This window comes from Rosa rugosa, chromosome 6 (genome assembly GCF_958449725.1).
Source record: "Rosa rugosa chromosome 6, drRosRugo1.1, whole genome shotgun sequence".
In the NCBI taxonomy this organism is placed as follows: Eukaryota; Viridiplantae; Streptophyta; class Magnoliopsida; order Rosales; family Rosaceae; genus Rosa; species Rosa rugosa.
Window position 1 is genome coordinate 50348876 of NC_084825.1, and position 21554 is coordinate 50370429.

General features: G+C 39.6%; 2 protein-coding genes and 1 pseudogene across 3 annotated transcripts; all 3 read left to right on the forward strand.

The window, feature by feature from the left end:
- Positions 1–1543: 1543 nt before the first annotated feature.
- LOC133715388 (TMV resistance protein N-like) lies at positions 1544–11859 on the forward strand (annotated as a pseudogene).
- Positions 3931–6371, forward strand: LOC133715389 (uncharacterized). Of its 2 annotated transcripts, XM_062141876.1 has the most exons (3): positions 3931–4064; positions 4880–5707; positions 5854–6371. In XM_062141876.1, exons 2-3 carry the CDS (start codon positions 4894–4896, stop codon positions 5880–5882), a joined length of 843 nt encoding a protein of 280 aa, XP_061997860.1. In that variant the 5' UTR covers positions 3931–4064; positions 4880–4893; the 3' UTR covers positions 5883–6371. The 2 variants fall into 2 exon arrangements, with proteins under 2 accessions (XP_061997860.1, XP_061997858.1); XM_062141874.1 differs by lacking the exon at positions 3931–4064 and having other exon boundaries at positions 4571–5707.
- Positions 11860–19805: 7946 nt separating the features above from the next.
- Positions 19806–20812, forward strand: LOC133716962 (glutathione S-transferase T3-like). Its single transcript, XM_062143589.1, has 2 exons — positions 19806–20096; positions 20243–20812. Exons 1-2 carry the CDS (start codon positions 19806–19808, stop codon positions 20810–20812), a joined length of 861 nt encoding a protein of 286 aa, XP_061999573.1.
- The last annotated feature ends 742 nt before the right edge of the window (positions 20813–21554 follow it).

Here is a 21554-nt window from a genome sequence, read left to right on the forward strand (position 1 = left end):
TTTACTGCCATCAAATTGTTTAAGAACAGAAAGAATAAAAGGTAGGAAAAGATAGAGACTACCAAGTTCACAGGGCAGAGTTCTAGGAATTACTGCTTGAAATTAGAATAAATTCCATCATCACACCAAAGGTGACTTGGTATCTCCAAGTCAACACATGCATGTTTCACACACGACTAGAAGGATTTCAAAAGGTTTTCACGATCAACTTATCTTTCAAATCATACAGAATATCCCATCGGAGCCATTCTTACATGAATCACAATCACTGTACTAATGCACTTGAAATTCTGAAAGACGAATGAGGGATACACTGAACATTACAACATAAAAGAACTTAAAGGACAATAACCTAAGAATGATGCACTTTTGAATTGCATTTATAACATAATCAAGGACAAATCTTATTATACGGTGCTTAGTAGTTGGATGAGCTTATTTATTACAATCTGAATCAGCATTACAAACAGTCGTATTATTGTCCACCCTGATGCTACACATAACATTAAGTTAATACAACATGTTTCACGACATTGAGTGACAGTAATATGAAAACACAAATGAACATGCATTTTTCTCTCTGAAATTACTTGTTTGTAATCTCAGCAGACAAAAAAATATTGGTAAAAAAACAAAACCAAAGCAATAGAAATACCCAAGTAGCACAAGAAGTGAAACAAGGAGCTGATTGCTCATCAAAAGAAGTAAAGAGACTTGACCTTCCAAAGGCCAAATGGAATGCCCTCCTAGTCATAGGCAACTTATCTGCAGCCTTTAGTAGCATCTCTTTGATAAGAATTGGATCCTTTATTGACACTAAAAGCTGAGTTGCTCCGAATCACAACTTCACAACAGAGCCACATTTCTTGTGCAAAACACGCTACACTTCTGAATGCCAAAGATAAGAGTCAATGGTCAATGCTCTATGGTCTCCACCAAATTCAAATTCACCACAGGAAAATTCCAATCATGACAAAACTTGTTCAACTTCTGGAATCCAAAAAGACATATTATATTTTTGTATTGACATGCTTTATTTAGTTTTACTATTTCATTAATTTTCTAAGTTAAGCTGGACCGGGCAAAGTTAATTACTCTAAAAAAAAGCAATTGATCAGAGTGCAAGCAACAATTTTACCTGTTTGTATTGCTCTTGCCAGGGACATCGACATTGAAAACAATGAACCAATCATATTGCTCTTGCCCAGTACATAGAAATTGAAAACTAGGATTGGATCATATTGCTTTTGCCCAGTACATAGAAATTGATATAATTACTGTGTTTGTGTCAAACTATATGCGCCAGTCCAAGCACAAATGGGTCGGTGCTAATTTCCAACCCCAAATCTGGGTCGGTGCTAGTTTCCCAACCCCAAATACCAAAACAAAGATTGAGAAATTACCTGGTTAGTAGAGAATAATGAAAGGGTTTAGAAGAGCATCCATCCAACAAGAAGAGCAACGTACTTGCACAATTAGCCTCTTCATTGCAATTAGAAAATGGAGCATTAGTTTCAGTTGTTGAACTTCTGTTTCTTACACGATGGCTTCTTCATCTTCATCTGGTGCTCGTTGCAAGTATGATGTGTTCCTCAGTTTTAGAGGGGCAGACACCCGCAAGATCTTCGTCGGCCATCTTTACAGAGCTCTGAAACAGAAAACAATCAACACCTTCATCGATTCTGAAGAGCTCAGTAAAGGAAACAAGATTTCGGAGCTACTCACAGCTATTGAGGACTCGAGGATTTCGATTGTAGTTTTTTCTCAAAAGTATGCATCTTCCACTTGGTGCTTAAAAGAGCTCGTCAAAATCCTGGATTGCATGGATACGAAGAAGCAGATAGTGGTGCCTATCTTCTACGAAGTAGATCCCTCTGATCTACGGAAAATCAATGGAAAATTTGCAGAAGCTTTTGCCAAACACGGAGAGAATTCTAACCTCGACAACGAAGAGTTGGAAAGCTGGAGGTCCGCTGTAAATAGAGTCGCGGATCTATCTGGCTGGGATTCGACCAAATATGAGTGAGTAATCTTTCTTCGAACTCTCGGTTAGTTTTAGTTAGTATGTCAGGCGGAGTGGCCTGATTTTAGTCTTTCTTGATCACATTTTAGTTTAGTTCTATGTCACTATATGTTCCTAGCAACTGTATGACTCTATCACTCTTTACAAATACAATTACACGGATTTCAAATCTTGCAGGGATGATGGCAAGCTTGTTGAGGAAATTGTTGAAAATACTTTAAAAAAACTGATCCACACTTCGTCCAATAAAGCTGATGGCTTGGTTGGAATGGATTCCCACATTACAGAAATGAATTCAAGATTATGTATTCAGGTTAATGATGTTCGTGTTGTTGGAATATGGGGTATGGGCGGTTTAGGAAAAACAACCATTGCTAGAGCTGTTTTTGACGAAATTGCTTGCCAATTTGAACACTCCTGCTTTCTTGATAATGTCAAAGAAGCTTTTATAAACAAGCGTGAAGTACAAATGCAGGAAGCACTTATATCTATATTGCTGAAGGAAAAGGTGCAGAGTCTGGGTTTGAACAGAGGTTGGAATATGATAAAGGAAAGGCTAGGTTTGAAAAAAGTCTTGGTTGTTCTTGATGATGTGGAAACTTTTGCCCAAATAGAAGCCTTGCTTGGAAAACTACATGCATTTGGTGAGGGAAGTAGGCTCATTGTAACAACTAGAAATAAGCAATCGCTAAGTGGAGTTAATGAGACGTTCAAGCCATCGTATTTAAGGGATGATGAAGCTCTCGAGCTGTTTCGGAAATATGCTTTCAGAACAAATCAACCCAACAGAGACTACGATCATCTATCAAGGCGTGCCATAGAATATGCTCAAGGTTTGCCTTTAGCACTTAAAGTCTTGGGGGCATTTCTTGATAACAAAAGTGTATGTGAATGGGAAGTCGTGTTGGAGAAATTGAAGAAAATCCCACACATAGAAATTCAGGATGTGCTTAGAACAAGCTTTGATGGACTAGACGATTCAGAGAAAAACATATTCCTAGATATTGCATGTCTCTTTAGAAAATGGCGCACAAATTTTGTAACGGAATTACTGGACAGTTTTGGCTTCTTTCCCCACAATGGATTAAGAGTCCTAGTTGATAGAGCTCTTATAAAAGTCTCCAATTATGATAGGATCAACATGCATGATTTACTACAAGATATGGGTAGAGAAATCGTTCGCCTAGAATCTACTAAAGAACCTGGGAAGCGCAGTAGATTGTGGAGTTATGAAGATGCTAATCACGTATTGACTGAAAACACAGTGAGATATTCAATTATGATCGATCTCTAACTCTTTTATCATTTCATATGCATGTAGCTAATGTTTGGTAGAAAGATTCATTCAACTTTGACCAAAATTAAATTCATGGGAATCCTGTATTAACTACATGATAATGTTCTAGAATTTTGCACCAACAGTTAATTTGCTATTGGTTTGCAGGCTACAGATGCAGTTGAATGCTTAATGCTACACTTGTCGGACTCAAAAGTGGTCCTGTGCATAAATATGTAAGAACCTAATTGGACATATCATCTAATAATAAAGTTTACACAATAATTATATGTGATGTCTTTCAATTAAATCAAAGGATTATATATGCAGTAAATCAGTGGCTATAATGTTGTGATTGATGTTATAGATATGAGCCTAATAATATGTATTAAAGGATATGAAATCAAGTGACTTAACCACTAAGGAGGTGTATATGGTAAGTGATAAATTCTCTTTGATGGGTGGGTTCTATCACATGGCACCTAGGGAAATTTGGAATAAAGTAAATTACAATAAAATAAAATGGGGCCTGTTTTTTTTTATTTTTTCTCAAACGGTGCGTTTTGTTTGATTGGAATCAATATGATTCATTCCATTCATCCCCATTGAGAATCCCATTCATTCTTCCGCTGCACATCCAGCAATGGGTTATTCACAGTCTATCACTAGGAGCCCATATCATGCCCTTTTTTTGCTGTTTCCATGCTTATACCCATCCATACTTCATGCTTCTATCATCAAATTTAAGGATCGAAATTCATTGAGGTTAGCATTTATTTTCTTTCCAATGTCTCGATTGTGTGGTTGGATATAATCAGAAATTGTATGTATGTATTATACTTCAATTTGCAGGAACAAAATGCTTAGGTATTGGTATGCTGTTTGGCAATTTTTGCTAAGCTAATTAAGTTTCATTCTTGCATATCAGAGTACATGAATGCGTAGAACATATAATTGCAGAATTTTCATTATGAGTATTTTCTGGGCTAGATGGCAATTCAGAATCCAGCATATGTTTATTTATATTTTACAATGTATGTTTTTGTTTGAGGTCTTATTTAAGTTAAAGTTTTAATCGAAACCTTCACACTCAAATATACACTTCATAAGACTCAAACAAAACATTGGTCTAGTTCTGAGATACCCCATAATGATTTTCTCTTGCCATACAGGTGTTAAAATTGTTCAGGTTTTTTCTCAGTTCATGGTTATAATATTAGACCAAAATTGTGACCTTAAAATATGATATATGGATATTCTCTTGCCATACAGGTGTTAATTAAGTATCTCGTAGTTTAAGTCAGCACATCGAAGGAATTTAGAGCACATAAAGAAATCTTATCATCTTGCTCACATGCGTTGATAAAATTTATCAAGTTTCGTGTTCTATAAAGCTTGTGGTGTGATAAAGAACTCAAGGCACTAATAAATTTCTTGCTCACATGTGTTATTTAATAGTGCAACTAAAGATTGGGGTTATTTGAACAATTTTTGTGCTCTCTGAATTGTTCTTTTGTTGTTCATTGTATGACATGTTTAGGATAATTTACTTAAGGCCTATTACATGTTTTACTTTACAGTTTCTTCTGCGCTTATGACACCTATAGAAATTCTGAGTGCAACCAATTTTAAGGGCTGGAAGCATGACGTAATGATAAACCTAGGAATTATGGATCTCGATTTAGCCTTAAGGGAGGATCAGCCTGTGATTACTCCAACCAGTACTAATGCTCAGAAGGAGAAAGCTGAAAAATGGGAGAGATCTAACAGGGTGGCGTTGTTGTTCATGAAAAAGTACATGAATGAGACTGTTCGAGGTAGCATTGCAGAAACTAATGATGCCAAAGCGTATCTGACAGCCATAGGACAGAAGTTTCAGGAATCCTCAAAGGCAGAAACAGGAAACCTGATGATGGCACTGTCTAAGGCGCATTTTGAAGGAGAAGGAAGTGTTAGGGCGCATATTATGAAGCTGATTGACATGAGCAAGAAACTTTCAGCCCTAGCAATTCCTATTCTTGATCCTTTCCTTGTCCATTTTGCTCTTGAATCCCTTCCAGATGCCTATAGCCAACTGAAGGTCAGCTATAATACTCAGAAAGAGAAGTGGAACGTAGATGAGCTTATTGCCCACTCTGTGCAAGAAGAAGCTAGGCTGAAAAAGGAAAAGGAGAAATCTGTCTTTTTGGTTACCCAGTCAGGGATCAATAAAGGGAAGGCTGTTGGATCCTACAAACGCCCACCTCATCATGCCAAGAGTGCTTCTCCAAAGCAGAACTCCTCTTCATCCAAAGGATCTCAGAACCTTAAGCCAAAACAAACAACAGTTTTCAAATGCTTCTTTTGCAAAAATTCTGGTCACATGAAGAAAAACTGTGCTAAGTATAAGTCGTGGCTAGAAAAGAAGGGTACGTATCGTGTTTTTACTATCCTAGGTCCTTGTCTAGGTTCAGCTCATGTTTTTACAATAATTGAGTCAAATCTTATTTCTGTTCCTTCAAATTCCTGGTGGTATGACGCCGGTTCTCCTATTCACATCTCAAATTCCTTGCAGGGCTTCGTAAACCGGAGAACTCCAAGTAGAGATGAAGTCAAAGTTTTCGTAGGGAATGGAGTCAAAGTTGCTGTTGAAGCCATAGGAACTGTTCACCTTAAGTTAGAATCTGGTTTTGTTTTGATTTTAAAGGATGTTTTGTTTATTCCTTCGATGAGAAGGAATTTAATTTCCCCTGTCAAACTTGTTAAGGATGGTTTCAATTTTACTGTTTCTGAAGAAATAAAGTTTTTCCTTAATTCAAATTATGTTGGTAGTGCTTATCTTCAAGATGACATGTGGCGTCTGAGGTGTTCTTATTCTGTTGATTCTTATCTCATAGAGCAATCTATAGGTTCCAAAAGAGTCTTAATTAATGAAAATTCCTCTTTTCTATGGCATAAACGTCTTGGACACATATCCAAAAGACGTCTTCAACAGCTTGTTAAGTCTGGAATACTTCCAGCCTTAGATTTTTCTGATATGGCAATCTGTGTTGATTGCATAAAAGGCAAAATGACAAACTCCAGGAAGTTAGGTTCCACACGTAGTTCTAATCTACTAGAACTTATCCATTCAGATATTTGTGGTCCTTTTAATGTCAATACCATCTGTGGCAAAAAGTATTTTATAACTTTTTTTTTTTTTTTTTTGATCGGGTTAGTTGTTAGTAACTCACACACCCATGCAGTGGTATCCCAACGCCAGGACACCTGCACCGACATTGCGGCGAAAGCCTGGCAAAGCCAGACTAATCCACTGCACCGCAGACGCACGAACCCAAAGGGTCCCTCAAATCTGCTGGCCACGGGATGGAGCTGGGATTCGAACGCTAGACCTGGGGGTTCCAGACTAGGCCATTCGACCAACACACCACACCACGTGGTTAGTATTTTATAACTTTCATTGATGATTTTTCACGGTATTGCCATATCTACCTACTTTCTGAAAAATCTCAAAGTCTCGAAGCATTTAAAATTTACAAACCTGAAGTTGAAAAACAGTTGGAGAAATCCATTAAAGTGGTTCGATCCGACAGAGGAGGAGAATACTATGGCAAATATGATGAGGCAGGACAACATAAGGGTCCGTTTGCGAAATATTTGGAGGAATGTGGAATCATTGCACAATACACAACACCAGGTACACCAGAACAGAATGGGGTTGCAGAACGTAGAAATCGTACGTTGTTAAACATGGTCCGAAGCATGATCAGCAGAAGCAGTTTACCAATTTTTTTGTGGGGTGAAGCACTCAAGACTGCGAATTATATTTCTAACCGTGTACCTAGCAAAGCCGTTGATACAACACCATTTGAAATCTGGAATGGTCGAAAACCGAGTCTTATGCATTTTCGTACCTGGGGATGTCCAGCAGAGGCTCGTCCTTACAATCAGAAGAGAAAAAGCTAGATCCAAGAACCATTACTTGCCATTTTATTGGCTATCCTGATAAATCTAAAGGTTTTAAGTTTTATTGTCCTAGTCACTCCACTAGGATAATTGAAACTAATAAAGCCAAGTTTCTTGAGAATAATATGCCATCTACTGTTCAGGATTTTATTTTGGAGGAAGAGGGTGAAGAAGCTGTTCAAAATCCAGTAGCAAATGCTCCAGCCATAGTATACCCTTTAGTACCAGAAGATCCTCCTGTTCTTGATAATCAGATTGTTGAGAATCCCATTGATTTCGAACACCAAGATCTTCCTCCTAATCAAGCAGCCATAGCACAACCAGAAGCTGTTCCAATAAGGAGGTCTAAAAGAGTTCGTAAGTCTGCAATTTCAGATGATTATGTGCTATTTCTTCAAGAAGTAGAACCTGAAAAGTTTAGTACCTATCTTCAAGAGGTCGATTTTGATATCGGCGAAGAGAATGATCCAATCACTTATAACCAAGCCATTAATAGTTCCCAATCAGCTTTATGGACAGAAGCAATGCATGCAGAGTTAGAGTCCATGAGAGATAATCAAGTGTGGGAGCTAGTTGAACCAGCCCCAAATGTCAAGCCAATTGGGTGCAAGTGGGTCTTCAAAACAAAGAAGAACTCAGATGGAAGAATAGAAAGGTATAAAGCCAGGTTGGTGGCAAAGGGTTTTACTCAAAGAGAAGGAGTAGACTACCATGAAACTTTTTCACCGGTTTCAACCAAAGATGCATTTCGGATGATTATGGCATTAGTAGCTCATTATGATATGGAGCTACATCAGATGGATGTTAAAACAGCTTTCCTTAACGGAGAGTTGGAAGAAGAAATTTATATGAAGCAGCCACAAGGTTTTGAGGAACAAGGAAGTGAGCACATGGTTTGTAGGCTCAAAAGGTCAATTTATGGCTTAAAGCAAGCTTCAAGGCAGTGGTACTTGAAGTTTGATTCAGTTGTAACTGAAAATGGTTTTGTGGAGAATCCTCTAGATGAATGCATTTACTTTAAGGTCTGTGGGAGCAGGTTTATTGTCTTGGTACTGTACGTTGACGACATTTTATTGGCTAGTACAGATATGAAACTACTCTTAGAGACTAAAGCATTCTTTTCCAAGTCTTTTGAGATGAAGGACTTGGGGGAAGCATCTTTTGTGTTGGGAATCAAGATCACAAGAGATAGAAAACGAGGCCTGCTGGGAATTTCTCAAGAGAGTTACATAGACAAAGTGCTAAGGCGTTTTTCAATGGAAAATTGTGCTGGTGGAGATTTACCTATGAGCAAAGGTGACAAATTCAATAAGTCACAGTGTCCGAAGAATGATTTTGAGAAGAATGCCATGAAGAACAAGCCATACGCTTCACTCGTAGGAAGTTTGATGTATGCCCAGGTTTGTACTCGCCCGGATATAGCCTTTGCTGTTAGTATGCTTGGTAGGTATCAAGTTAATCCAGGAGAGATTCATTGGACAGCGGGCAAGAAAGTTTTGAGATACCTGAAGAAAACTAGAGACTACAAACTAGTGTACAGGAAAGGTGAATCATTAGATGTGGTTGGGTATTCTGACTCAGATCATGCAGGTGATAAAGATGACTTGAAGTCTACTTCTGGTTTTGTTTTCCTCATGGCTGGTGGAGCAATATCATGGAGTAGTTCAAAGCAAACTGAGGCTACCTTATCTACCATGCAATCTGAATTCATTGCATTGAGTCATGCCACTACTCATGCAGTTTGGTTAAGAGATCTTATTCGCTGCACTCAGGTTGTTCCAACCATAGAAAGACCGATGCCTATCTATTGCGACAATTCTGCTGCAGTTTTCTTTGCAAAGAATAACAAAAGGTCTTCTAGCTCAAAACAAATAGAACTGAAATTTCTTCATGTAAGGAAGAAAACTGAAGAGCTAAAGGTGGTTGTTGAAGACATCAGGACAACAGAAATGATTGCTGATCCCCTCACCAAGCCTGTGTCAGTTTCAGTATTTAACAAGCATGTTAAAAATATGGGATTAGTTGATAGCTTTAATTCCGTAGAATAGTGGGAGCATATCTCTAAATGTTTGTCTGTTTGCTTCTTTTTGTCTGCATAATTGGTTTATATTGATTGCTGCAATTTGATACAATTGGTTGTTTCTCATTAATATTGGAATGTATTGTCACTTCTGCAATTGTTAAAAGATTATTTGATTGCCAGTATCTGACAATTTATTGCTGCAGCTCAAGTCTTGAATAGCTATTTGAAAGATCATTTGTCTTCAAGTATTTGATCACAATGAATTGAAATGTGTTTTTCATTCTGGAAACACATCAGCTTTATTGGAAGCATAAAGGGCTTTTCTACAAAGCCATAAGGTGAGACCATGATATGAGACGTTAAGTAATCACATTTAGTTGCTCTATATCAAATATTTTCATATCTTGTGGTGGCTCATGTGAATACAAGTGCTGATGCTATGGACATAAGGTGCTATGCAAATTGTTGCATCAGATTTCTTATGATCTGGTTTGAGTGGCTGTGTTTGACAGAGTCTTGAGTTAGGTTATACTGTACGTATTGTCCATGTCGACTAAAGATTGGTTTAATTTGGTTTTGGATTGATATCTTTATTGTGTATTATATGATAGTCCAAGTGGGAGAATGTAAGAACCTAATTGGACATATCATCTAATAATAAAGTTTACACAATAATTATATGTGATGTCTTTCAATTAAATCAAAGGATCATATATGCAGTAAATCAGTGGCTATAATGTTGTGATTGATGTTATAGATATGATCCTAATAATATGTATTAAAGGATATGAAATCAAGTGACTTAACCACTAAGGAGGTGCATATGGTAAGTGATAAATTCTCTTTGATGGGTGGGTTCTATCACATGGCACCTATATAAGTCAAGGTCCCTGTTCTCCCAAGACTACTAGTTCACAAGTAATCTCGCCCCATTGAGAGATAGAACAAATCACTGTTGGAGAGAACAGAAGACTTTGTCTTACCGAATCCTTGCTTGAAGACGATGGACTCCATAGGTATTCATTCTATCTACAAACATTTATAGTCATTCAAAATGTTTTGTACTTGTATCTCTATCTCTATGCAGATTATGACATGTTCATATTTATTTTTATGATCTTACAAAATACTGAGGTCTTTGTGAGAATGACGAAGCTAAGACTACTCATAATCTATTATTCATTCAACTCCATATGTGATGACTACTATATGTGCCGTTGGGAGGCTATATGTCCTGTTAAAATCACCAGGGGGGACTTGGAGTTTCTTTCTCATGAATTGAGGTTTCTCTTATGGCATGGATGCCCCCTAAAGTCTTTGCCATCAACTTTTATCCCCAAGAATCTTGTTAAACTTGACATGCGTGGCAGTAAGATTCAACAACTATGGGAAGGAATCAAGGTACAATAATCTACGCATATTTTTCTGATTTCAAAATTATGAATTTCTATATGCATCATGTATAAACACAAGTTTTTCCTGGTTATTATAAATGCAGCCCCTGCAAAATTTGAAAGTCATCGTGTTAAGTCACTGTCAATACCTTGTCGAAATCCTTGACTTGACTGAGGCGATACATCTTGAGAAATTATTTCTTGATGGTTGTTCCAGTTTATTTGAGGTCCATCCATCCATTTCACATCTTCAAAACCTTGTTTACTTGTCTTTAGATCGGTGCAAAGAACTTAGGTTCTCCCAAGCAGCATTCATATGAAACATCTGAAGATCCTTAGTCTTTCGGGCTGCTCAAATCTTGAAAAGTTTTCAGAGATTTCAGGAATCATGAAGGAGCTACCAGAGCTTTGTTTTGATGGGACCGCAATTAAAGGATTGCCCTCATCAATTGATCTGTTTATGGGGATTAAAAAGTTAAGTATGCGGAACTGCAAAAGCCTTGAATGTCTTCCTGACAGTATCTGTAATTTGGCAGACCTTACACATCTGGATCTGTCTGGGTGCTCAGTACTTCATAACTTGCCTGAGAAAATGGGGGACTTAGAATCCTTACAGGTCCTCGACATAGAATATAGTGGTATAAAACAACTTCCATTCTCTATCCTACGTTTGAGAAAGCTAGAGAGCAAAGCATTATCATGTATCGGATGTAAAGAGATGACGACACCCTTGTCAGCATGGCCATCATCAATGGAAGAATATTGTAGTTACTCTGTTCTGCTACATCTTGATTTAAGTGACTGCAATCTGTTGGAGTTATCGGATGGTATTGCTCATTTGTCATCGTTGAAAATATTAACGCTGTGCAGAACCAACTTGGAGAGCTTACCTGTAACAATGAAACGACTCAGTTGTTTAACTCATCTTGAATTGGAAGCTTGCAAGAGGCTGAAATCAATACCAGAGCTTTCATCGAGTATAATTTACATAAATGCGCATGATTGCATAGCTTTGGAAACAGTTTCAAGACGAAAGACTGATCCAGTCTATAGAATTCTAGACTTCAGATTTTCTAATTGCTTCCGGCTTCAAGCAAATTTGTTTATAGATATTGTTGAGACTGAGTCTCTCTCTCTCTCTCTCTCTCTCTCTCTCTCTCAAATCCCGAAATTAAGTTTATAGTTGTTTTCAATGTATAGGATAGTCATCTGCGACCTCTGTGGTTCCACATGTGGCTTCCTGGAAGTGAAGTTCCAGAATGGTTCAACCTTCGGGATACGGGATGTTCAGAAACTTTTGAGAAGACGGGATGTTCAGCAACTTTCCAAGCACCACTGAATAGTTTCAATAACAAGCTTTTAGGATTTGCTATATGCGTTGTTATTAAATTCAGTGGTGCTCGTCTTGATGTATCTGATATGTATGGAAGATGTTATTGGACCTCAAGAGGAAAACATGGTGAGTACTCCTTCGAATTTGATTTGCTCGGCCGGCAGTTCGGAATTTACAGTATAGAGTCAGATCACCTGTTCATGGCATATTTGCCATGGTCTGGATATGGCCGGATTGCAGAAGATAGATTAGATGCATTTAAGATTGTAGTAGAAACTGGAACTTATTCTCCGACAGAAGATTGGTGTACTAGTGGCTGCGGAGTTCGTTTAGTTTATGCTAATCACGATGAGATGCAAAATAGCGTGACACAACCCATAATTCATGTGGATGGCCAGACGATGGAGGATGTGGTGCAGCAGGGGGAGGGGTGCTGTGCTAAAGGAGGGGTGTCAGGGCTTGGCGCACCTTTCTTTCTGGACCAGTTGGAAATAAGAAAGAGTGAAACAGAGTGGGAGGCAGAGTCATCGGAGTCGCGTGAGGGGAGAGGCACCTGCCAAATATTGGATCTGTTACCAAAGCCACAGACCGAGAGAAAAGAAGAGGAGGATGGGGAGGGGTACCCGGTGTTAGGGTCGGCATTCTCTTTGAGAAAGAGAGAAACAGAAAGAGAAGGAGACAGGGACGCCAGAGTCTCTGACGATGGGGAGATATCAGAGTTGGGCAGCCACAGTGGTCTGGTGGTGCCAAATTCACAAAGTGAGGGCAAAGAAGAGAAAGAATTGATTGGGGACGAGTTGTTGGTTGGAAGAGAGCTAAGGAAAAAGTATCAAGGGTGTGTAGAACGCGCCGCACGCGCTTTGCTTTAGTCGAAGGTTAGTTGAGCTCCTCCCGTCCGGCAGCGCTCCTCGTCGGTATGAGGCTTGCCTCGACGTCGTTGTGAGGCTGCCGGATGGGTGACGGTGACTTATAGTTCTTTGGCTTCTTGAATCTGCAGTGGCTCAAAGTTTGACAGTGGATCCGGCTCTGTTTCTGGTTTGAAGCCTCTCTGTGGCTTGGGCAGGCGTGGGTTCCGGTCCAAGGGGCGGTGGCAACATAGCATCACCAACGGGTGCAGTGATGGTATTCCTGCAAGTATACAGGGTGGATGTAATATAGTGTATGGAAGAAGGTGGATGTAATATAGTGTATGGAAGAAGAGGGGTTGTCGTTCCCACGAGGATATTAGTTTAACTCACAATATGAAAACCTAAGTTAATTAAACGAAAAACACACAAAACATGCAATAAGCACAAATCGACTAAGACACACACAATGACTCAAACTAAGACTTATGATTTTCACGGTTTTGAAAGAGTTTATGATAATGGGAAAATAACTTGAAAACAGAAACTTAAAAAGTGAATCTAAATAAATTGAAATTGAAAAGAGTCTATAATGATTAAAAGTAAGAATATGATGATGATGATGAGCCTAGGGTGTCGGAGTCAACCACAAGCAATCTTATCTACGTTTTGAACCAACCAATGGATTCTTTTGTTTCTTTTAGATAACAATTCCCGTATCTAAGTTCAGGTACGACACTTAGACCATAGTTTTCCTTAAGTGTATGATTCTCTCCAGGTACGGCAGAGGTCGTATATCCTAGCATGCAGTCTATCCATGTACGGCATAAATTTAACATATAGGACTCATTACGTTCTAGAAAACAAGGGAATCATGCAAACCATTACTTCAGGTACGACAATAATGTAATTCGTGCTCCCCTTTCATGTGAAATTCGTGCTCCCTTATATAGGGAAGATTTCTGCTCATCTTTGGCTTCATGTTTCCTTGTAAAACTTGGGTTTAGATTCCTTTCTTCATTTGGAATGGGAAAACCTTGAAATATCTCTTGTAGAAGTAGGAATAAGTTCATCATTTAATCCTCATCTGAATTAACTTCCTTGAAACATTAGGATTGATGATCTTGTGCTCATGTACCGTAGTTCTCCACGAATGTTTGTAAATTCCCGAGCAGGTTTCCTGTCTGACATATCTTCACTCAAACAATCATAACTTTCTCCAGAAGTATCGAAATCGAGATCCGTAAAATTCTACAGAAAGTAGACATCCGTAGCTTTCCAATGATATAAGGCTCATTATCTAATTCAATCTGGTAATTTCTCAGTAATTCAGAGAAGTTGGATGTTCTGCACGAGCAGATTCCCAGTCTCAGATTGCACATTGCCTTTCAATCCTAGTTAGCTCATTTTAGCTTCTTTTCTTCTTTCTATGAAACAAACCTACAAAAACATTAAAACATGTAAATGAATCATAAATAAAGATAACTAAGCATAAAAATCAAGATTACGAGGCATAGAAATATAGGATAATATGAGCACATCATGCAGTTTGGAGTTTGTTGGGGCGCGGGCATCCTTGAATCGGATATGGTGTTTCCGGCTTCTCTGGTGTTCTCTAGGTGGTTTGGCGTGGGTTGGCGGTGCTCCTTGAAGCTGGGCGGCGACAATATGGTTGCGGCATCATGGGGCGGCGGCGATTTGGTTGCTGCATGATGGGGCGGCGGCGATATGGTTGCGGCATGACGTGGCGGCGGTTGCTGTTTCGCGGCTTGCGTGCGTCATTCTCAGCACAGGGAGGTGGAGGTGGAACTGGGCTGGGCCAGTTGTTGGGCCTAGGGTTCTGTTGTTTCTTTGGGCCAGTTGGGCTTTCATTAGTTAGTCTTTTTCTTTCTAGTATTTCCTTTGTTAAAGGAACCCTAGGTTAGTAATGTTTTTACTATCAATAATTCCCTAATTTCTTAGGGACCTATGCACTTTTGTGCCTTTAGCGAATTCTCCGGAGTAGTACCGATGGAGGATTCACGCTATCTCGATGTACTAAATGTCCAATGAGTGACCTAGTTCTATGTACCACTGTGGGTACTAACACATCTTCTTGTCTGTCTATAGATGGCAGCAGAAGGGTATGTAAGGGTCATTCTGGTTTTTTATCAATATATTGGCGCTTTGCCTTCTTTCAAAAAAAAAAAATAAATAAATAAATTTATGTGCTGTCTTTGATGCTCATAAAGATCTTCATGTTATTATTTTTGTTACTCATCTTTTAATTTTTTGGAACTCAGAATTCACCAACACTGAAAAAAGAAACACTCATTGATATGCACAAATTCCTTGATATGTGTTGTTTATTTATAATTGCTTTTGTTTACATTTTTCGCTCAATGTAGTATGTTGATAGTTATGCTAGTTTTAGTGGTATGTACGCTTAAAATTTCTCATTGAGCAAGCAATACTTGGAAACTGAAGTTAATCCCCTTACCATATATTTTATTTTCAAAATTAGATTAGCATCTGTGTTACTGGCTCCCTGAATTTTGCTATTGTAGCTTTTAGCTTTTAGTGGAGAAATTCACTATGATTTATACCTCTAGGAAATTTGATGTTGAAGTTGCGCATGCAAACTTTTTGGGGAAGATGTATGAGTTTGAATCATCTGGGATGGCACAGGGTGAGTGACTATTAATTTGGTTGAAATACGTTTTGCAATAGTTAGAAATAGCAGTAGTCAACATTGTGGGTGACTGAGTTATTTGTCTGAAACTTGAAATTGTAATTTGTTGATTGCATTCCCTCGACAAGTATATAGCTTTTATTGTGAATTCTCGTGCGTATGATACACAAGTTTGGCACCATACTGTTGCCTTGTTGGAGAAATTTTGGTAACATATGTTTGTTGCTGTTGTAGGGTTTTCTTCTGAGAATTGTTCGGGCAAAAATTTCAGCACTTGATGTTACTATCATGAGGATTGTTGAAAATATCACCATGATTTGCCCTCAGTAGTGTAAAACTGAGCGTTTGAACTAATTAAAAGTGAGGAGAACATATGAAGTTAGCAACAAATTTGTGGCGGAAAACGTATGCTTCTCTATTCTAAAGTTCTGCAGTCAATGGCTTGGACAGAAAAAAACTCACTTGCCCTTTTATTCACACTCAGCTCAATAACCCTCATCTTCTCTCTAATGAACTGTCTCTCTGCACAGATAAGATAAGAGGAAAGCAGGAAAGGAAAAGGTGAGTCTGGCAAGTTATCAGTGGTGGAATGTTATCAAAGGTGAGTTGACTTGCTAGCTAGCCCAGTCGTCTTCTAATTTCTTTGATGCTAATTTTGATTATTCGTTGCAAATTTACAGGTGATCACATCTTACAACCAGTGATAACATTTGAATCTCGCCTTTCCATCACAGAAAGGGAGATTCAAATCAAGTTGAGTAATTGATGACAGCTAACAATGGCATTTGGGTAGCTAGAACATGTACCTGTCATCCAAACCATTTTGTCCTCTAAAAACAACCGCGCAGCTGCAATACTACTCTGCTGCCTCAAGTTGGTTCAGAGAAGTGTTGATGATGATGTTCGTGGTAGTCCACTGTAGTCTGAAATGATAAACATTGACGTGTTGATCTGCAAGCATTTTATGTCATGAATGTTACTTGTGGGAGAAGAAAAACATGGTTAGTCTGGACAAGTCTGTAAGGTTAAAATGTTCTGTAAATTAGTATGTAATAGCTGTATAATTTGCTTTTCTAGGACTCTTAACGCATTACCATTGTGGCTTTTTGTTCTTGGTTTAAACTTTGTATTGGTAAAGCTTTGTGTGAAGTTCTGCAGAATTCAAATACAAAAAGAATGAATCTTTCTGAAAGCTCAGGATGGTGTATTCATCAAATCTTTAAGAGAAAAATTCAGTGTCAGTGCCTGAACTTAGGTGCCAAGGCCAACGTGATACCCAGACTCACAAGTGTACCAATGTGATATCTGAAGTTATCTTTTGGTATCGACGTGATACTTCCGTCCAATTTCCGTAACGGAACCGTCAAATTGATGACGTGGCAAGCACGTGGAGACAAAAAAAAATTAAATGACCAATTTACCCTTTTCTTTTATTAATTCATTTTTTATTTCTTTTCTTCCCCTTCTTCTTCTTCGTTTTCTTCTTCTTCTGGGATTCTGTTCTAGCTAAATCCAATGAAACAAAATAATGCAAAATCAGCAGCTTGCTTAGTTTATGATCTTTGATCTATATCTATCAAACCAAAAGCCCATACTTTGCTCAAGTAAACTAAACAGATGCATAAACCCATCCATTTGCAAAAACCCAGATGCATAAACCATCAATTTGCATTCAAAAGCTAAAGACTTTTGACTTGAGCTGAAATCCAAATCCAAATTTTTCACCAAGGAAAAGCCCAGGTAGTTTTAGACATGCAAAGAAGGAAATAAAGGAGCAATCTTTGGAGAAACTAATGAATGTTCTTAGATGCAGAGGAGAAAGATACGAATGGTGTCATGCCCCAATCCCCACCGCCAGAATCACCAGCTCCTCTCCGGCTCAGAATCACCGCCACCACTCGAAGACCCCGAACAGGAGTCATGCCCCAATCCCCATCGCCATCACCAACGCCACTGCTCCGCCGCCTAGTTCTCCAATCACAACCAAAACCCAACAAATTGTACACAAACCTTCAACAGGGTATGAATGCATCAGACGCAAACAGAATTTTTGTAAGTACCTGGTCGACTCGTCGGCACTCGCTACCGCGACCTCATCGACTCCGCCAACTCCATCGTCCTCATGAAGCGCTCCGCCCACTCCATCTCCCGCAACCTCTCCTCCGTCCACCACGCCATCATCCACTCCCTCTCCCTCTCTTTTTCTTCCTCTCTCTCCAATTCCGATTCCGATTCCGATTCCAAGTCCTCCTCCGACTCCTCCGTCCGCATCTACGGAATCGCCTGCCAGGTCAAGTACCTGGTCGACACCCCCGAGAACATCTGGGGCTGCCTCGACGAGTCCATGTTCCTCGAGTCCGCCGCCCGCTACGTCCGCGCCAGCCACGTCCACTTCACTCTCACCACCCTCCACAAGCCCTTCCTCTCTCACTTTCCTCTCCTCCAGCACCAGTGGCAGATCGTCGACAGCTTCAAGTCCCCGATCTCCCAGCGCGCCCGCGACCGCCTCTCCGATCACCGCCAATCCAACCTCCCCGTCTCCTCCTACGCAGACGCTTTGGCTGCCGTCGCTCTCATCGACGACCTCCCTCCCCAACACGTCCTCTCCCTCTTCCTCGACACCAGAAGAAGAAGAAGAAAAGAAAGAAAAAATGAATTAATAAAAGAAAAGGGTAAATTGGTCATTTAAATTTTTTTTTGTCTCCACGTACTTGTCACGTCATCAATTTGACGGTTCCGTTACGGAAATTAGACGGAGGTATCACGTCGATACTAAAACATGACTTCAGGTATCACATTGGTACACATGTAAGTCTGAGTATCACGTTGGCCTTGGCACCTAAGTTCAGGCACTGACACTGAATTTTTCTAAATCTTTAATAAAGCTCACCACTTGCACCTACAGTCCAGGCCCATCACAAACTCCAATCTAAACATTTATCACCGCCTGCTCTTACAAACCTTACCGGTTCATTGTCGACACTCATCGGAATCTGGGACTCCAGTTCGATCGGAAGTTGCGGCAGTACGGTGGTTGACTGGTTGGTAATTTGGGTAGCGGCACAACGGTGGTAGTAATCAACTGTATTGCCAATCTGCGGCCTTCACTATAATTGGTTGCTCAGGTTGTAGTTGCCAATCAGCGGAGTGTTTCGATTCTTTTTTGTTTGGACAGAAAAAGAGAATAGTGGTGTTGCTAATACAAGTAGGAATGTATAGGAATTACTTGGATATGTATACTGACAAGTAGGGTGCCCCACCCCTGACAAGTATATCTCTAATTCTCTATCTACAAATGCTACATACATTCATCATTAATGTACACATCCAAACAAATACAAGTTCTACACATCGGCCCAATTTTTCACAGGCCCAATCCCTTAAAAAGTAAAAACGCACGATCTCATTGGAGGATAGGATTCCTGGGTCCCTTTTATCCCCAAATTACCAATGACTACCCAACACGTGGAATGTGTGACAGACGACGACTCTTGACCAGTAGACTCGTAGAGTGCGATCTTTGTCTCTCTAAGGGCAACTCCAACCATGGGGTGCCAAACCAGATTTTGGGCTATTTTGAGACTTTGGATCTCCAACCTTGTGTTTTTGGGGGGTCTGGTCCTATAAATATAGGACTTGGACTCATTTCTAGTCTCATATTTGAGACTTTTCCAGGACCAGATCTGATCACTGTACATGGGGGCCAGCCCACTTGCTGTGTCAGCCCAAATGCCGAACCAACGCGCCATACACGATAATTGAAGGAGATGCGCGCGCCAACTGCTGGGAAGAGAAAGCACGTGCGCATCATCCGCTGGAGAGAGAAGATCGGCTGCTTTTTCGTCTGCAGACGTGGGCCCCGCGCCAATTGCTGTCCCCTGGTGACCGTTGGAACCCCCAACGGTCATGAAATGTATGGTCCAGATTGATACCTGATTAATATGGACGGTCCGATGTTGCCCTTTTTTTTTTTTTTTTTTTTACTGAACGGATCTATTTTCGATCTGATGGCTCAGATTTGAGGGAAAAAAAACTCATCTACGGCTCTTATTAATTGAAGGGTTATTATATCCTTTTTGTTCCAAAAAAAATAAAAGAATTACCAGAAAATTAAAGGAAAAAAATCTACCCGTTGGAACAGTGAAGTGTAGGAAATTCTATAAATACCTACCCATTCTTTTCTATTTCCTCACACCAAATATCCTCCATCTCCTTCACAATTTTCCATTCATTAAACCCATCTTCTTGTTCTTAAATATATCTTCCTTTTTTCTTTTTTTTTTGTATTGGAAAAAATGGCTCCAAGAGGGGATTCTTGGAGGCACAATGAAGAAGTTATTCTTTGCCAAGCTTGGATCACCGTTGGGGGTGATGGTTGCGTCGGAAAAGATCAAAAGTCGGATTTATTGTGGAGTCGTGTGGCGGACGAGTACAATGCTCAAAAACCGGCCGGTTGCATGGAGAGAACACATTCTAGTTGCCACTCTCGTTGGAAGAGAATAAGTCCGGCATGTATGAAGTGGCGCCAAGCTCTTAACAAGGTCAAACACTTCCAACGAAGAAGCGGCGAAAATATGGAGGACGAGGTAATTATATTGAAATATGTTCAATAATGATAATTTTTTTATTTCTCATGTATTTGTTAAAAGTAAAATGTTGTTATATAGTTTATTGATCGATTTATACGAAGGGTTTTTTTTTTAATATTTTATTTACTTAATATTAAATGTAGCTCATGAATGTTAAATCAACGTACTACGACTCGGAAGGTTGCGATTTTGTGTTTGAGCATTGTTGGCAATACTTGAAAAATACGGAAAAGTTTGGGAAAACGCCATCAATGGAAAACACCCACTTTAGTCCTAATCATGTCAACTTGGATAGTGATGAAACACCCACTACTGAGGATGAGCTTCCCTCATCAAGAAAGGCACGTCCTCAAGGACAGAAAGCTCAGAAGCTAGCTAAGAAAAAAAGCAATAAGCAGGATGCGGATGGCCTACGAGTTCAAATGCAGAAATGTTATGAACAAACCGAACGCGAGTACCAACAAAGGCAAAGACAGTTTGAGGAAGGTCAACTAATTGAGCAACGCGCTGAGGATGCTCGCACGATGCAGGTGGATCCATCAATTTTCACCCCAAGAAAGAGGAGTTATTGGGAGAGGAAGCAACAACAAATAATTGATAAGGAGGCCGAAACTTCAAGCATCCAGGAACAATCTCAATATCCTACACCCCCTGAAGGAGACAACACTGGATTGACCACTTATGATCCACTTGGCGAGACATCTTGGATGTAATTAATATTGTTAGTTGCTTTGAATGGTTTGTGTTTTAATTTATGATAATAAAAATTATTATGTTGAGTATACCATCTTCGTAAAAAAGCATTGAACTTTTATTTTCATGATAAAGCAAACCACACAAATAAAAAGCACACAACGGAAAGTAAAAGCAAACCACACAAATAAAAAGCACACAACGGAAAGTGATCGACTACCACACAAATGACCCCCAGAGTAGGCCATGACCACTTATCATGACAACATGGCCACTTATTGAAAGCACAAAACAAAAAAAAATGCTCACTGGTGGTTCTGATTAGCTTGTAACTTCATGGTCCATAGGTGATCGACTAGATCGTCTTGGAGGTTTTTATTCATCACTGGACATCTAACCTCCCTATAACGACGCAAGAATTGATTTAGTTGTTGCGGATTGCGATCAACATCGGTGTCCATTACTGGTCTCTTATATATCTCTGCTTTCCTTGGTCTGGTTGGGATATCATCCGGATCAAATGGCTGCGCTGCATCTTCATCATGCTCATCTTCAACAATCATATTGTGCAAGATAATGCACGTCATCATGATGTATTGAAGGTTTTCCTTACTCCACCCACGAGCTGGTCCTCTTATGATTGCCCAACGAGCTTGGAGAATACCAAATGCTCTCTCCACATCTTTTCTGTATGCTTCCTGCATCCTTGTGAAATGTTGTGTCTGCGGCGACCTCGGGTTTCGGATTGCTTGTACAAATGAC

Coding starts and splice junctions, on each gene's coding strand:
- LOC133715389 (XM_062141874.1), top strand. CDS start 4,864: ATGTTTTACTTTACAGTTTCTTCTGCGCTTATGACACCTATAGAAATT. Junction 5,708..5,853: donor GTCGTGGCTAGAAAAGAAGG/GTACGTATCGTG, acceptor AATTCCTTGCAG/GGCTTCGTAAACCGGAGAAC.
- LOC133716962 (XM_062143589.1), top strand. CDS start 19,806: ATGGCTCCAAGAGGGGATTCTTGGAGGCACAATGAAGAAGTTATTCTT. Junction 20,097..20,242: donor GCGAAAATATGGAGGACGAG/GTAATTATATTG, acceptor TATTAAATGTAG/CTCATGAATGTTAAATCAAC.